Source organism: Oncorhynchus clarkii, unplaced genomic scaffold (assembly GCF_045791955.1).
Source record: "Oncorhynchus clarkii lewisi isolate Uvic-CL-2024 unplaced genomic scaffold, UVic_Ocla_1.0 unplaced_contig_11232_pilon_pilon, whole genome shotgun sequence".
Taxonomy (NCBI): Eukaryota; Metazoa; Chordata; class Actinopteri; order Salmoniformes; family Salmonidae; genus Oncorhynchus; species Oncorhynchus clarkii.
In genome coordinates, this window is record NW_027258558.1 from 45,413 (window position 1) to 62,689 (window position 17,277).

General features: G+C 41.1%; 1 protein-coding gene across 1 annotated transcript; it reads right to left on the reverse strand.

Moving 5' to 3' along the window:
* Positions 1 to 994: 994 nt before the first annotated feature.
* On the reverse strand, positions 995 to 14,625 carry LOC139397347 (zinc finger protein ZFP2-like). The gene is made up of 2 exons (XM_071144103.1): positions 14,130 to 14,625; positions 995 to 2,773 (listed from the first exon to the last, which is right to left on the reverse strand). Exons 1-2 carry the CDS (start codon positions 14,410 to 14,412, stop codon positions 1,551 to 1,553), a joined length of 1,506 nt encoding a protein of 501 aa, XP_071000204.1. The 5' UTR covers positions 14,413 to 14,625; the 3' UTR covers positions 995 to 1,550.
* Between the last annotated feature and the right edge of the window lie 2,652 nt (positions 14,626 to 17,277).

A 17,277-nucleotide genomic window follows, 5' to 3' on the forward strand; every position in this document is an offset into this window, starting at 1 on the left:
GACAAAAAGTCACCCACCATGAGACCCACTAAATCTGCCCAAGAAGAGGGAAACAAAAGAAAAACCCTCACCAAACTTAAAAACAGGAAGCAAACCAAAAAGGTGGAGCAACTAAAGGTGTTGACTCTCCACATCTATCAAGACAACTGGAGCACTGGGCCAGACACTCTTAAATAGAACCTGGACCAGCTCAGGTTAAACACCTTCCCACTAACGAGATGGACAAGCCAGCACAGGTGTAACACATACTGACTAACGAGGTGACACCAATCAGTGCGCCCTACGTGCTAACGAGCTAAAGTCCAACCTCAAAACATAAATGGAAAAACCAAAGACTGTAACACCTTAAAAGAATGCACACCACCAACAGAAAACAACTTCCATTTCACATTATAATCAACTACAATGCTTCACATTCACCAATATTAACATGGTGTCTACTGGCTGGCAACAATTAAAAACAAGAAAAAAAGTGTATTTGTTTCCCCTTCCTAAAACTCACTTGCTTCTAGAACCCTCGTCCCCTTGGAACATAACTCATCTCTAATACGGAAAGTCAAAATAATTTGTGATCCATGGACCGCACTGGCTAAACACAAAACACAAATCTTTTTGACTGCCCAACCATGAGACAATCAGACACTAAGTTGTCCTCACCATGGACACAAGCACCAAAAACGCTGTTGTTTTGACAAGTAGCAATAAATCACTGATATCGATTAGGGGGGAGGTCAGATTGTACTTGCTGTTGAAACTAACATCTAAAAAAACACATGGAAATGGGAGATATCTTTTAGCTCACTAGTTAGAGGACAACCTACAGAAGACAGTCAGCTACATTTTGGTGTGATGCACTTATTTGTCATCACTCATCGATATCACGTTGAAATGCATTGTGCCGAGAGGAGGGAGATGAGGTTGCACATCCTGTCAAAACTAACAGCTCAAAAACCACACGGAATCTGTGAATAATGTGTACATCACTGGTTAGAGGACAATTTGTAGAAAACAGCCAGCCACATTTCGAAGTGTTGCATTTTGACTCAAGTGGGTCACCAACGTGGTAAGTGTAACAAATCTTTTTGTTAGTAACTTAGTCTCATAAATAGTACTCTTCCATTTCAGAGCCTGGATTTTCCCCTGAGGCTAATATCCATATCATGCTGAAATCAATAGAACAGGGGGCAAACATTTAGGGTTCTACATTGTGACATCATTAAAATACTCCTACTACAATGTTACAACATTCTACATTGTCACATCATTAAAATACTCCTACTACACTGTTAAAACATTCTACATTGTGAAATCATATCATTGACATGTATGTATGATATCTTTTTTCAGAGTATCTCTGGTCACACTGATCATAGCTATGAGATTTCTCTCCTGTGTGTGTTCTCTGGTGTTTCTTCAGAGAGCTAGATTGAACAAAACTCTTCCCACATACAGTACAGCTATAAGATCTCTCCTGTGTGTGTTCTCTGGTGTCTTCAGAAGGCTAGATGTAAAAAAAAAAAAAAAATTCAATTCCCACATTGAGTACAGCTTTAGGGTTTCTCTCCTGTGTGTGTTCTCTGGTGAAGAGTCAGATTGCGTGAACTAGCAAAACTCTTCCCACATTGATCACAGAAATTAGATTTCTCTCCTGTGTGTGTTCTCTGGTGAAGAGTCAGATTGCTCGAAAAAGCAAAACTCCTCCCACATTCATCACAGCTATACGGTTTCTCTCCTGTGTGTATTCTCTGGTGTGATATCAGGGTTCTTTTGTGAGTAAAACTCTTCCCACATTGATTACAGCTAAAAGGTTTCTCTCCTGTGTGTATTCTCTGGTGTAGAGTCAGAGCTCTCGATTGACCAAAACTCTTCCCACATTGACCACAGCTATAAGGTTTCTCTCCTGTGTGAATTCTCTGGTGGTATATCAGGCTGGTTGACTGAGAAAAACTCCTCCCACATTGAACACAGCTATAAGGTTTCTCTCCTGTGTGTGTTCTCTGGTGTGATATCAGGCTTTTTAGCTGAGTAAAATTCTTCCCACATTGATCACAGAAATGAGGTTTCTCTCCTGTGTGTGTTCTCTGGTGAAGAGTCAGATTGCTCAAAAAAGCAAAATTCTTCCCACATTCATCACAGCTATACGGTTTCTCTCCTGTGTGTATTCTCTGGTGTGATATCAGGGTGCTTTTGTGAGTAAAACTCTTCCCACACTGATTACAGCTAAAAGGTTTCTCTCCTGTGTGTATTCTCTGGTGTAGAGTCAGAGCGCTTGATTGACCAAAACTCTTCCCACATTGACCACAGCTATATGGTTTCTCTCCTGTGTGAATTCTCTGGTGTGATATCAGGCTGGTTGATTGACCAAAACTCTTCCCACATTGAACACAGCTATAAGGTTTCTCTCCTGTGTGTGTTCTCTGGTGTGATGTCAGCTGGCCAGATGTCCTCCATCTCTTCCCACATTGACCACAGCTATAGGGTTTCTCTCCTGTGTGTGTTCTCTGGTGTAGAGTCAGAGTGCAAGATGCACCAAAACTCTCCCCACATTGACCACAGCTATAAGATTTCTCTCCTGTGTGTGTTCTCTGATGAATTGTAATGCCTGATGAGGTGAATCTCTTCCCACGGTCAGAGGAGCAGTGAGTTATTTTCCCTGTGGATATCTGCAGGTGTTTATTAAGGTGTTCTGATCTGGAGAAAGTCGTCTCTGCCTCTTCAGCGTCATGAGGTTGTTGAGGCTCCCCAGAGGATCCACGATAGTCCCGTATCTCTCCTGTGTGAACAACAAAGTCAGACAGATGATTAAAGGCCCACAACAGCGGTAATCCACTGTAAAAGGTGATGCCAACAGCATAGCCATGATGTTGAACAACAATTCATGTCTGTAATGAATGTTAAATTTGACAGTTGTCTTAAAATGAGCAAGTCATATTTTGTCTTGTTTTCACATTAGTAGTAACATCTAAGATTGTAGACTATAAATAAGTTATTAATGTTGTTGAAACTCTAAGCAGTGTGCCAGAAGACTTTTGGTCTCCAATATAGGCCCCTTTCTGTGTTGCTATAATTGCGGAATGAGGGCGATGCACAAACAATCTGGTTGTAGAAACTCCTCCCTGCTAATGAGGAAACCGATAGTTACTGATGTAGTATGTCTGGTAATGAGGAAACCACTAGTTATGGATGTGGTATACAGTGCCTTGCGAAAGTATTCGGCCCCCTTGAACTTTGCGACCTTTTGCCACATTTCAGACTTCAAACATAAAGATATAAAACTGTATTATTTTTTGAAGAATCAACAACAAGTGGGACACAATCATGAAGTGGAACAACATTTATTGGATATTTCAAACTTTTTTAACAAATCAAAAACTGAAAAATTGGGCGTGCAAAATTATTCAGCCCCCTTAAGTTAATACTTTGTAGCGCCACCTTTTGCTGCGATTACAGCTGTAGGTCGCTTGGGGTATGTCTCTATCAGTTTTGCACATCGAGAGACTGAAATTTTTTCCCATTCCTCCTTGCAAAAAAGCTTGAGCTCAGTGAGGTTGGATAGAGAGCATTTGTGAACAGCAGTTTTCAGTTCTTTCCACAGATTCTCGATTGGATTCAGGTCTGGACTTTGACTTGGCCATTCTAACACCTGGATATGTTTATTTTTGAACCATTCCATTGTAGATTTTGCTTTATGTTTTGGATCATTGTCTTGTTGGAAGACAAATCTCCGTCCCAGTCTCAGGTCTTTTGCAGACTCCATCAGGTTTTCTTCCAGAATGGTCCTATATTTGGCTCCATCCATCTTCCCATCAATTTTAACCATCTTCCTTGTCCCTGCTGAAGAAAAGCAGGCCCAAACCATGATGCTACCACCACCATGTTTGACAGTGGGGATGGTGTGTTCAGCTGTGTTGCTTTTACGCCAAACATAACGTTTTGCATTGTTCCAAAAAGTTCCATTTTGGTTTCATCTGACCAGAGCACCTTCTTCCACATGTTTGGTGTGTCTCCCAGGTGGCTTGTGGCAAACTTTAAACAACACTTTTTATGGATATCTTTAAGAAATGGCTTTCTTCTTGCCACTCTTCCATAAAGGCCAGATTTGTGAAATATACGACTGATTGTTGTCCTATGGACAGAGTCTCCCACCTCAGCTGTAGATCTCTGCAGTTCATCCAGAGTGATCATGGGCCTCTTGGCTGCATCTCTGATCAGTCTTCTCCTTGTATGAGCTGAAAGTTTAGAGGGACGGCCAGGTCTTGGTAGATTTGCAGTGGTCTGATACTCCTTCCATTTCAATATTATCGCTTGCACAGTGCTCCTTGGGATGTTTAAAGCTTGGGAAATCTTTTTGTATCCAAATCCGGCTTTAAACTTCTTCACAACAGTATCTCGGACCTGCCTGGTGTGTTCCTTGTTCTTCATGATGCTCTCTGCGCTTTTAACGGACCCCTGAGACTATCACAGTGCAGGTGCATTTATACGGAGACTTGATTACACACAGGTGGATTGTATTTATCATTATTAGTCATTTAGGTCAACATTGGATCATTCAGAGATCCTCACTGAACTTCTGGAGAAAGTTTGCTGCACTGAAAGTAAAGGGGCTGAATAATTTTGCACGCCCAATTTTTCAGTTTTTGATATGTTAAAAAAGTTCGAAATATCCAATAAATGTCGTTCCACTTCATGATTGTGTCCCACTCGTTGTTGATTCTTCACAAAAAAATACAGTTTTATATCTTTATGTTTGAAGCCTGAAATGTGGCAAAAGGTCGCAAAGTTCAAGGGGGCCGAATACTTTCGCAAGGCACTGTATCTGCTAATGAGGAAACCGCTAGTTATTGATGTAGTATATCTGCCTGGAGCAAAAATGGTGAGCAAAGATTTGAGTTTTTCACAATGTATTCTGAATGTGAATGGGGGAAAACTCAGGGGAGTAACCTCCATGTCCAGGTTGCTTATGAGTGCATGACACTACTTTGGATTATAATTATAAGGCTCGTTTGAATGTCCTGCTTAATATAATGTTTGTGTCATCATCGCAAATCAACCGCTTTGTACTTAAAAAACACTTCAACCAGTAAAATGCTCTTTGTCTAGCTTTTCCATCAGCCTGACAATGAGGGGTTGTTCACGATTTGTCAAATACACCTGTAATGAACGAAGAAGCACTTTGGTTGTTGTTGCATGACACACATAGTGTACTCTAGGACCCATAACAATAACATAGACCTACTGTAGGACCCATAACAACAACATAGACCTACTGTAGGACCCATAACTTCACCTAACAACATAGACCTTCTGTAGGACACATAACTTCACCTAACAACAACATAGACCTACTGTAGGACCCAAAACTTCACCTAAAACAACATCGACCTACTGTAGGACCCAAAACTTAACCTAACAACAAATACAGAAAAATCATTTAATATTTCAGGTGAAACATGGACACTAAAATGTCTTTGTCATGACATTTCATAACCTGATCACCAGATAATTTTGTGAATAATCCCATTAGGCTACTCTGTAATGTGTTGTCATTCTAAATGTCCTGAATAAAGGAAAATATCTCTGTGTGTTGTACAATAGCCTATCCATCAAGGAACAGTTCTCTACACATTATGAGCAAAGTATCTCTGTGTGCAAACAGACTAACAAGAGCCTACAGTAAATCAAGCAGACTACCACGTGGAGCACAGATGATGATGTGCAAGTAGAAATACTGGTGTGCAAAAGAGAAAATAAATAAATAATTAAAAACATGGGGATGAGGTAGGCAGTTGGATGGGCTATTTACAGATGGGCTATTTACAGATGGGCTGTGTACAGCTGCAGTGATTGGGAAGCTGCTCAGATTGCTGATGCTTAAAGTTAGTGAGGGAGATATAAGTCTTCAACTTCAGAGATTTTCGCAATTCGTTCCAGTCATTGCCAGCAAAGAACTGGAAGGAAAGGCGGCCAAAGGAGGTGTTGGCTTTGGAGATGACCAGTGAGATATATCTGCTGGAGCGCGTGCTACGGGTGGGTTAGGGTTAGGGTTAGGGTTAAATTCACGCCTGGAGGACTGGAGGACCCAGTTGATACAATGTTTCAAGATTGTTGTAGACAGGCCATGTGCAGAAAATGTGATTTATAGTATATTTTCTACCTGCAGGCTGCAATGTTTTTATTTGTTAGCTTTATGTAGGCAATTTTTACATAGTTGGCAATGGCAATAAAAGTTACTTTTAGATTTGTATAATTTTCATTTAGATAGAATGTAGATGAATCACAGACAATGATTTTGAGATACTATTATAAATTAAATGAAACTATTCCACAAAAATGTGCATATGAAAATCCTAACTGGCACGCAGATCGGTAGAAATGGTAAGATAACTTGGCACTCCATCTGGAAAAGGTTGCCGATCTCTGGTGTAGCCCATTACCGGAAACCTCAGGAGCATAACGGCAGAATTTTCCTCCTTCTGGTTAGATTATCTTGATCTCTGGCTCCCTCGGGTCATTTGTGTGTCTTAATTATTTGATCAAAAAGCATGCTTAAAGCATCAGACCAGTTCAGTACATACAGTTGATTTTAAAACACATAAAGGTGTGTATATATATGGAAAAATACAAACAACATTTCAACCAATCGTTTAGTAGAATGACTCTTGGTTGACCGAGATTTATTTTAGGTGGGGACAGCACTAGAACATGATTTTGGGGTTCCTGAGTGGTGCAGCCGTCTAAGACACTGCATCTCAGTGCTTGAGGCGTCACTACAGACACCCCGGTTCGAGTCCAGGCTGTGTTTACAACCGGCTGTGGGGTTAGAGTTAGGGTTGTGAATTAAATTAAGTTTTACATTTTTTTAAATAAAATAAAACATAGTTCATTCAGAAAGTTCAGACCTGTTAAGGGATGTTTTTATCAATGATGACTAATTATGTATACATTTCAATCAGGACTGACTAATCAGAATACTATTATGTTACTGTATATGTACTAATCCGAATACTATTATGTTACTGTATATGTACTAATCAGAATACTATTATGTTGCTGTATATGTATGAGTTTTCTTTCTTGATCCCAGCACTGAATATAATGTGTGTGAATGTGGTCAAAAGTTAGAACAATGACTGTCTGTTCCTTGGTAGGAATGAATGAATGATATCTTCAGACTGGCTAGAATGCTTATCTACACGAGAAGACCTTGGCTCGTAAATTATATTAAATTGGTAGGGAGACGGATGTGGGAAGGCTTGAGATACAGCCTTTGTACTGGAACGGAGATGGCACGGGTTGGTGCTGAAACTAATGACGTCATTTTCAGTTTATAACCTGTGGTAAACTGTATCGTATTCAGTACTCTCGTGAATAAACTCTGCTGATTGACTTTAAGACTGGGCTCTGTCCATTATTATAGAATAAGGGTCTTCCAAATCCTTATGAATTGACAGAGCAATTTAATTCCTGTAACAAGACCCCTCCCCTTTTCCACATTTGTTACGTTACAGCTTTATTTTAAAATGTATTTAAAAAACAGAATCCTCATTAATCGACACACAATAATGACACAGTGAAACCGGTAAAAAACAGAAATACCTTATTTACATACGTATTCAGACCCTTTGCTATGAGACTTTCAGGTGCACCCTGTTTCCATTAACCATCCTTGAGATGTATCTACAACTTGTTCAGTGTGTGGTAAATTCAATTGATTGGATATGATTTGAAAGGCACACCTGTCTATATAAGGTCCAAGAGTTGACAGTGCATGTCAGAGCAAAAACCAAGCAATGAGGTCGAAGGAATTGTCCTTAGAGCTCCGAGACAGGATTGTGTCGAGGCACAGATCTGGGAAAGGGTACCCAAAAAATTCTGCAGCATTGAAGGTCCCTAAGAACACAGTGGCCTCCATCATTCTTAAATGGAATACTCTTCCTAGAGCTGGTCACCCAGCCAAACTGAGAAGGGCCTTGGTCAGGGAGGTGACCAAAAACCTGATGGTCACTCTGACAGAGCTCCAAAGTTCCTCTGTGGAGATGGGAGAATCTTCCAGGAGGACAACCATCTCTGCAGCACTCCACCAATCAGACCTTTATGGTAGAGTGGCCAGACGGAAGCCACTCCTCAGTAAAAGGCACATGACAGCCTGCTTGGAGTTTGACAAAGGGCACCTTAAGGACTCTAAAACCATGGTGGTGGCAGCATGATGCTGTGGCAATGTTTTTCAGCAGCAGGGACTGGGAGACTAGTCAGGATCGAGGGAAATATTAACGGAGCAAAGTTCAGAGAGATCCTTGATGAAAGACCTGCTCCAGAGCGCCCAGGACCTCAGACTGGGGCAACGGTTCACCTTCCAACAGGACAACAACCTTAACCTCTCTGCGCACGGAACCCGCTAGCGGGCTGAAATTCCACAACATACGGTGATCGTTACATAAATAGTCATATTAAACATTCATGAAAATACAAGTGTCTCACATGTATCGAAAGCCTAGAATCTTGCTAATCTTGCGTTGTCAGATTTAAAAAAGGATTTACTGCGAAAGAATACGATGCGATTATCTGAGCATAGAGCCCCATAAAAAAACAATTTTAACCAGCACAAGCATAACATAATCACAAACTGCATTAAAATAAATAGTTTACCTTTGACGATCTTCATCTGCTTGCAATTCCAATGCTCATTGTTACACAATGAATGATCTTTTGTTTGATAAAATCTGTTTTTAGCCTAACACGAAACATTTTGTGAACCGCTTGTGTCGTGAATTCCGTCTCATTCCATTTTCTACGACACATTCCAGGTAAATAACCCACACAGAACGTGACTTTTCCAGTCATGTTTGGATTCACTGCAATCAACTGGTTTATTTGTAATACAATCAAACCTGATGGGCCATTTCGGGGGACGTATTGACTGAAAGAAACTGATTTGAAGACAACATGTAATGACATCTTTGTGCACCAATGATTTGCCCGCTGTTTCGTTGATTGACTGTCTTTTAACCCAATGACCACTGATCGTCTTGAAATCTAGCTGGGTAGAAAGCCAATGAGCTGAGCTAAACGGCAATACGCCATGTTTATGTGTTGCAAGACCACCCCATGTAGTAAGCTCCAGCGTAAAGTGAGTCATTCGCTATTGAAGTTTCATACCGGAAGGAGAAACACATATTACGCATTGCATTGTTTGGTGAACGCGCAGATTCAGCTGTTTACATATCAATCATTATGGCGACTAAGTCAGGGAAAGCTAAATCTAAGTCTAGATATACAGATGTACACACATCTTTGGAATAAATTGATTGGGAAGGTGAGACAGAGATTGTTGTAGGACGATTCATTTAGCAATTGTGGAGGAATATTTTTTGAACGGGAGAGGACATCGTTTTGGACTGGTAAGTCTTATCATGCTAATGCCCTTGTTTGAAATTAATAATATAAAATATTATTTGTGATTTTTTTTAAATTTTAGAAGCAATATATAAACATATAATGTCATGAAATGTGAGATGCGTGTCTGCCGCCCCACCCCACATGAAATAGCCTATTTGAGGCTATTGAGGAGAGGGCAGGACCACATCAATGGCCAAAGTGAAATGGAGACAGTAGATACAGCTGGTCTGTTGTAATATAATAAAGACAGTAGATCTAGCTGGTCTGTCATAATATAAAAGAGACAGTAGATCTATCAGGTCATAATAATATATTCAACCTTATGTTCCCTGTACTCTCTCTATATATATATATCTGTTTATTATACCTGTTGATACAGGGCTCATATGTGAAACTATTCTAACTGAACATTTTCTTTCACAGTGACACAGACTCAGAATGGGAGTCTTATCCGGTGTCCTGTGTGAATTTAAGTATGCTCTCTCTAATTCTCTCTTTCTCTCTCTCGGAGGACCTGAGCCCTAGGACCATGCGCCAGGACTACCTGGCATGATGACTCCTTGCTGTCCCCAGTCCACCTTTTTGCCTTTCTAGGGAGTTTTCCTAGCCACCGTGCTTCTACACCTGCATTGCTTGCTGTTTGGGGTTTTAGGCTGGGGCTATATAAATTGATTTGATTTTCTAGAGGACTGAGGGTCTTCCAAATATTGAAAGTGTGTAATTAGTTACCCATGTTATTTTGTAAATATATATATATTTCTTAATATATTTTTAAATCAATAAAAATAAAAATAAATCATTTTCTTGTTTTTGGGGGGGGGGGTGTTAGAATACCATTTTGGTATTTTGTATATAGTTATTTGTTTCAAAATGTATACCTTCACCAATTTGGCCACTTGGGTACATTTGGGCTACTTGTGTGGGACACCTGGGTGACTTCTTGATAAATGTCATGTAGCACACTCATTTTGGAAGTTAGCATTCTGAAACTTTGCACAAGTACTGTTGCCCTCTTATGTTTTTCACTGAAATTGTCCCCATCATCCTATCTGAATGTTTGTTTTATCTTGTTAATTTTAAAGATGATACAAAAAACAAAAACGTATGTTTTTTTTCATTGTTTCATCTAAACCAGATCGATCTATTGTGTTATATTCTCCTACATTCAATTCACATGTACACAAACTTCAGAGTGTTTTCTTTCAAATGGTACCAAGAATATGCATATCCTTGGTTCTGTGCCTGAGCTACAGGCTGCTAGATTTGGGTATGTCTTCAGGCGGAAATTGCACAAAGTAGGGGGGAGCTGTAAGAGGTTTTAAGCACACAACCAAGACAACACAGGAGTGGCTTCGGGACAAGTCTCTGAATGTCCTTGAGTGGCCAAGCCAGAGCCCGGACTTGAGCCCAATCTAACATCTCTGGAGAGATGTGAAAATAGCTGTGCAGTGATGTTCCCCATCCAACCTGACAGAGCAAGAGAGGATCTGCAGAGAAGGATGGGAGAAACTCCCCAAGTGCAGGTGTGCCAAATAAATTTGCTAAATGAAAGGGAAAAAAATAATTGAATCAATTTTAGAATAAGGCTTTAAACAAAATGTGGAAAAAGTCAAGGGGTCATACTACTTTCCGAATGCACTGTATACAGCAACAGCTCCCCCATAAGCATTCCTATATTTTCTGTAGATCTTATATCCCTGTATTGCTACTGCTGTATAAAAGGAATTATCTCAGTGAGTTTCAGAGATGAACAGTACAGTGCATTCCAAATTCAATAGACAGGCAAGTAAACAAAAAATGTTTTCAAATGAAAACTATTCCAGAAAATGTCAAAGCTTATATAACGCCCGTCCAAGAGACTGTCGACGAATCGCGTTCAGATTGTCATGCTGTGACACGCAGTTCCTAAGCTAATTCTCACGAAATCCTTTTTTAAAGTCAGGGTATGAGTCGAGAAACAGGCCTATTTTCCTTGAAAGTACGTAATGTTACGATTGCAAAGCTACACGATATTACAGAGAACAAGTTAATTATCTCACATCTCTGAAAATATTTGTAATGTTGTGCTTCTTGTTCACAGAGGGTAATTCATGCCAATGTTCTTTTCGTTAAGCTGTTAATACGAATCGAAAGGAGTTTCCAATATCCTAATTTCTTAAAGTATTTCTGGTGATAGCAAGTCATAGTGATACACAAGCTAGGTCTATTTGAAACATTGCCATCCCATGGCAGCATTTACCAGCCACCAGGTTCAGAATTTTAAAACCACATAAAAATGATTTAAAACACAATTATATTTTTATCCAAAGTTAAGATGTAAATTATTCAAACTGAACATAATTAATGCTGGTTATTATTTTAGGCTATTTTAGTTTTGGAGTCGAAAAAAAGTTTTGGAATAGTTTTCACTTTTCAAACAGGTTTGTTATTTTATTTAAATTTACTAAATAGTTTTCCCCTAATAACTTTTTCTATAATAAGCATGGAGGTTTCCCCTATCAACCAGTCATAGGTACTGGTGACAAACAGCCCCGTAACCTAGCTGGGAATGGAACAGATGGAACCCTTCTGTGGTAACAGACAGGGGCGATTTGTAATCAAATCTAATTCCCAGGAATGGGGTTGACATGAACCACAGAGACTGTGTGTGGGATAATAACATGGCCGTGTCCAACCCTGCCTGTTCCCTCGACTCCACTTCCAACCACCAATCTCCAACAGGGCCCTTAACCTGTATCACTAGACACCTCATAGTGAGCTATAGGTAGGAATCAGCAATGCATCCCAATAATGAGACACCTCTGGGGAGGGGTGTCAGCAACATTGAAAAAAAAAGATAGTGTTTTATGACAAAACGTTTTTTCAAATCCGTCAAGAAACCAACTTAGACTTTACCGAGAAATGCTTTACTTACAAGCCCTTAACCAACAGTGCAGTTCAAGAAGAGGAAAACGTTTACCAAGTAGACTAAAATAAAAAGTCATAATAAAAAGTAACACAATGAGAATAACAATAACGAGGCAATATAGAGGGGGCACCGGTACAGAGTCAGTGTGGAGGCTATATACAGGGGGTACCGGTACAGAGTCAGTGTGGAGGCTATATACAGGGGGCACCGGTACAGAGTCAGTGTGGAGGCTATATACAGGGGGCACCGGTACAGAGTCAGTGTGGAGGCTATATACCGAGTCAGTGTGGAGGCTATATACAGGGGGCACCGGTACCGAGTCAGTGTGCAGGGGTACAGGCTAGTTGAGGTAATCTGTACATGAAGGTGGGGGCGTAGTGACTATGCATAGGTAACAAACAACCAGTGAGTAGTAGCAGTGCACAAAAGAGAGAGGGGTGGGGGGGGGGGTCAATGTAAATTATCCGGTGGTGATTTTATGAATTGTTCAGCAGTCTTATGGCATGGGGGTAGAAGCTGTTGAGGAGGCTTTTGGTCCTAGACTTGGCACTCCGGTACCGCTTGCCGTGGGTTAGCAGAGAAAACAGTCTATGACTTGGGTGACTGGAGTCTCTCACAATTTTGTGGGCATTCCTCTGACACCACCTAGTATATAGGTCCTGGATGGAAGGAAGCTTGACCCCAGTGATGTACTGGGCCGTACGCACTACCCTCTGTAGTGCCTTAGGGTCAGATGCCGAGCAGTTGCCACACCAGGCGGTGATGCAACCGGTCAGGATGCTATCGATGGTGCAGCTGAATTAACTTTTGAGGATCTGGGGACCCATGCCAAATCTTTTCAGTCTCCTGAGGGGGAAAATATTTTGTTGTGCCCTCTTCATGAATGTCTTGGTATATACCCACGTGGGAGATTGAAAGATGAACTGAGGTCCACACTCCAGTCCAGTTGATGGTGGTAATGCACCTTAAAGTTGGTTGCCAACCGCCATATAAAGTCCAAAGAAGAAAAAGCAGCCTGAAGGAAGGAGAAATTAAGAGAAACCAATTTGGTTTACCATTTGGGGCGTCGCAACTGGTTACCTATTTTGATGTGATATGAAAGTATCATGTGAAATTATTTTGATGTGATATGAAAGTATCATGTGAAATTATTTTGATGTGATATGAAAGTATCATGTGAGTACAGCAATTTATGTTTGTAGAAACGTATCGCAAATTGATTGATTATCGATTCACATTTAGATGGAATATTTGACGATTTTGGCTGCCAGAGCCAGTCTACCTCTGAAAGAAACATTACAGTCCCTGGACCTTGAGGAGTAACGGGGGCAGCAATCACATGTTGAAAGAATAACAAAGCGAACTGCCCGTTTTGGTAAAAAGGGATGGGGCTGGAGAAATGCAACCATCCATGATATCAACATTATTGTTTTAAACATGTTTTGAGGATATACAGTGTTTGTTTATATTTACTGACAATTATTGGAGTAAAATAAAGCTTATATTTTGGGGTTCTGATGGGGTACGACAGTTGAACTAAGCTCATGAGGCATTTATAAGTGAATTCTTCAAGAAACAATGGGTACATATCATTAATGTATAAGTCTGATTGCCCCTTTAAGACTACACATTGGGCTAATCTAATAGGAGATATTGAGGACTACAGTAGTTCATGCATTGTCATTGGATGCATTTGATCAATTGTTGGCCCACTCTTGATGTTCTACACGTTACAGTGCAGCTTCAGCCATTCCTACAGAACAACATTAAAGTGTAGAACCCCTTTACTGCATATTGGTTCAACGACTGCAGAGACGGTACTTACTGGTGTTAAACAGATCTCCAACCTCCTCTTCTTCCTCCAATGTGACAGTCATCTCCTCCTCTTTCACTCCAAAAACTGCATCCTCCTCTTCTTTTACTGTAACATCCTCCTCCTCTTTCACTCTGAACGCGTCTTCCTCTTCTTTCACTGAAACGTCTTTCTCTTCTTCTTTCACGGTAACAGCCTCACCCTCTACTTGTTTTTGTATTGTAACAGACTCCTCTTCCCCCTCCTCTTTGATGAGAGCTTCTTTATCAGGAGGAGAGTAGCTTGGTGAACTCATGGTCGGAGATGTTAGCTAGCTAGCATTAGCGACTAGCCTAGTTCTAAGCTAACTTAGCAAACCAGCTAGCTGACAAACAACGTAAATATATAATTACGTGGGTCATCAAGTACATACGACAGAAGTGTGTTTAATACACAGCGCGAATATACACCAAAACAGTGTAAAGAGCGTGAATGTTGTAGCTATGTTTGCTAGAAACCTACCGAGGTGTCTGACTAACTGTTGTTGTTGAAGGAGCGTCCCGTCCACTAGATTATACGTCACACTAGCAGCGTCGCCGGAACCTAAAAGACGTACATCGCCATCTGAGGACTGGAGTGGGCAACGCAGTTGAGGAACCAAAAGTTTATTTTTCATTTATTTAATAAAAGTTTAATATTATATTAAGTCGTTCAAAAAGAAGCATGTGTTGATTGATTTGTGTTTAATGAGTGAGAATTTAAAACAAACTTTACACCCAGTACACATTTTCATTGAACCATACTTCTGACATGGATAATTTTGACCCCAGAGGCATATCTTTTATCATAGCCAAAAATGTGATTTATTCAATTCTTCCAATTTTTCATGACTCTGTCAATCAACTTGTTCTTAATAAATCTAAATCATGGTTTAGTGTTTCTGTATCAAAATGGACTTTTAACAAATTCAAATCCTTTGGAGTAATGTTGACCCCAATCTACAGACAATACCCCATAAAGACAAACCGAAAACAGGTTTTTATAAATGTATTTACTTAGGTATTCAGACCCTTTGCTATGAACCTCGAAATTGAAACTCGATGCATCCTGATTCCATTGATCATCCTTGAGATGTTTCTACAACTTGATTAGAGTCCAATTGTGGTAAATTCAATTGATTGGACATGATTTGGAAAGGCACAGACCTGTCTATATAAGGTCCCACAGTATAGAGTGCATGTCAGAGCAAAAACCAAGCCATGAGGTCAAAGGAATTGTCCATAGAGCTCTGAGAAAGGACTGTGTCGAGGCACAGATCTGGGGAAAGGTACCACCAAAAAATTTCAGCATTGAAGGTCCCCAAGAACACAGTGGCCTCCATCATTCTTAAAAGGAAGAAGATTGGAACCACCAAGACTCTTCCTAGAGCTGGACGCCCGGCCAAACTGAGAAATCTGGGGAGAAGGGCCTTGGTCAGGGAGGTGAACAAGAACCCGATGTTCACTCTGAAAGAGCTCCAGAGTTCCTCTGTGGAGATGGGAGAACCTTCCAGAAGGACAACCATCTCTGCAGCACTCCACCAATCAGGCCTTAATGTAGCAATGATTAAATTGTCCAAATGTATTTCAATGGACAATTCAGTGAACTGTTCTGTGAAAGGTGTCGGCTAGAGATGACATGCAGGAGCTTGCAGGGATTTGTAGTCTTGCATGTCGTCTACTTTGATGCTAATTAGCATTTTAGAATCCAAGAGTAAAGAGACACACAAATATTGATACAAGTATTTGTATTTATTATGTATACCCATCAGTTCCTGTCAAGGCAGCAGCTACTCTTCCTGGGGTTTATTATGGATCCCCATTAGTTCCTGTCAAGGCAGCAGCTACTCTTCCTGGGGTTTATTATGTATACCCATCAGTTCCTGTCAAGGCAGCAGCTACTCTTCCTGGGGTTTATTATGGATCCCCATTAGTTCCTGTCAAGGCAGCAGCTACTCTTCCTGGGGTTTATTATGGATCCCCATCAGTTCCTGCCAAGGCAGCAGCTACTCTTCCTGTGGTTTATTATGGATCCCCATTAGTTCCTGTCAAGGCAGCAGCTACTCTTCCTGGGGTTTATTATGGATCCCCATTAGTTCCTGCCAAGGCAGCAGCTACTCTTCCTGGGGTTTATTATGGATCCCCATTAGTTCCTGCCAAGGCAGCAGCTACTCTACCTGGGGTTTATTATGGATCCCCATCAGTTCCTGCCAAGGCAGCAGCTACTCTTCCTGGGGTTTATTATGGATCCCCATTTGTTCCTGCCAAGGCAGCAGCTACTCTTCCTGGGGTTTATTATGGATCCCCATTAGTTCCTGCAGCAGCTACTCTTCCTGGGGTTTATTATGGATCCCCATCAGTTCCTGCCAAGGCAGCAGCTACTCTTCCTGGGGTTTATTATGGATCCCCATTAGTTCCTGCCAAGGCAGCAGCTACTCTTCCTGGGGTTTATTATGGATCCCCATCAGTTCCTGCCAAGGCAGCAGCTACTATTCCTGGGGTTTATTATGGATCCCCATCAGTTCCTGCCAAGGCAGCAGCTACTCTTCCTGGGGTTTATTATGGATCTCCATTAGTTCCTGCCAAGGCAGCAGCTACTCTTCCTGGGGTTTATTATGGATCCCCATTAGTTCCTGCCAAGGCAGCAGCTACTCTTCCTGGGGTTTATTATGGATCCCCATTAGTTCCTGCCAAGGCAGCAGCTACTCAACCTGGGGTTTATTATGGATCCCCATTAGTTCCTGTCAAGGCAGCAGCTACTCTTCCTGGGGTTTATTATGGATCCCCATTAGTTCCTGCCAAGGCAGCAGCTACTCTTCCTGGGGTTTATTATGGATCCCCATTAGTTCCTGCCAAGGCAGCAGATACTCTTCCTGGGGTTTATTATGGATCCCCATCAGTTCCTGCCAAGGCAGCAGCTACTCTTCCTGGGGTTTATTATGGATCCCCATTAGTTCCTGCAGCAGCTACTCTTCCTGGGGTTTATTATGGATCCCCATCAGTTCCTGCCAAGGCAGCAGCTACTCTTCCTGGGGTTTATTATGGATCCCCATTAGTTCCTGCCAAGGCAGCAGCTACTCTTCCTGGGGTTTATTATGGATCCCCATCAGTTCCTGCCAAGGCAGCAGCTACTATTCCTGGGG

What these genes read in the sequence shown, in the direction of transcription:
- LOC139397347 (XM_071144103.1), bottom strand. Translation starts at nt 14,412, where the DNA reads ATGAGTTCACCAAGCTACTCTCCTCCTGATAAAGAAGCTCTCATCAAA. An exon ending in TGGAGATCTGTTTAACACCA is followed by an intron (nt 2,774 to 14,129) that starts GTAAGTACCGTC and finishes TTGTTCACACAG; the next exon opens with GAGAGATACGGGACTATCGT.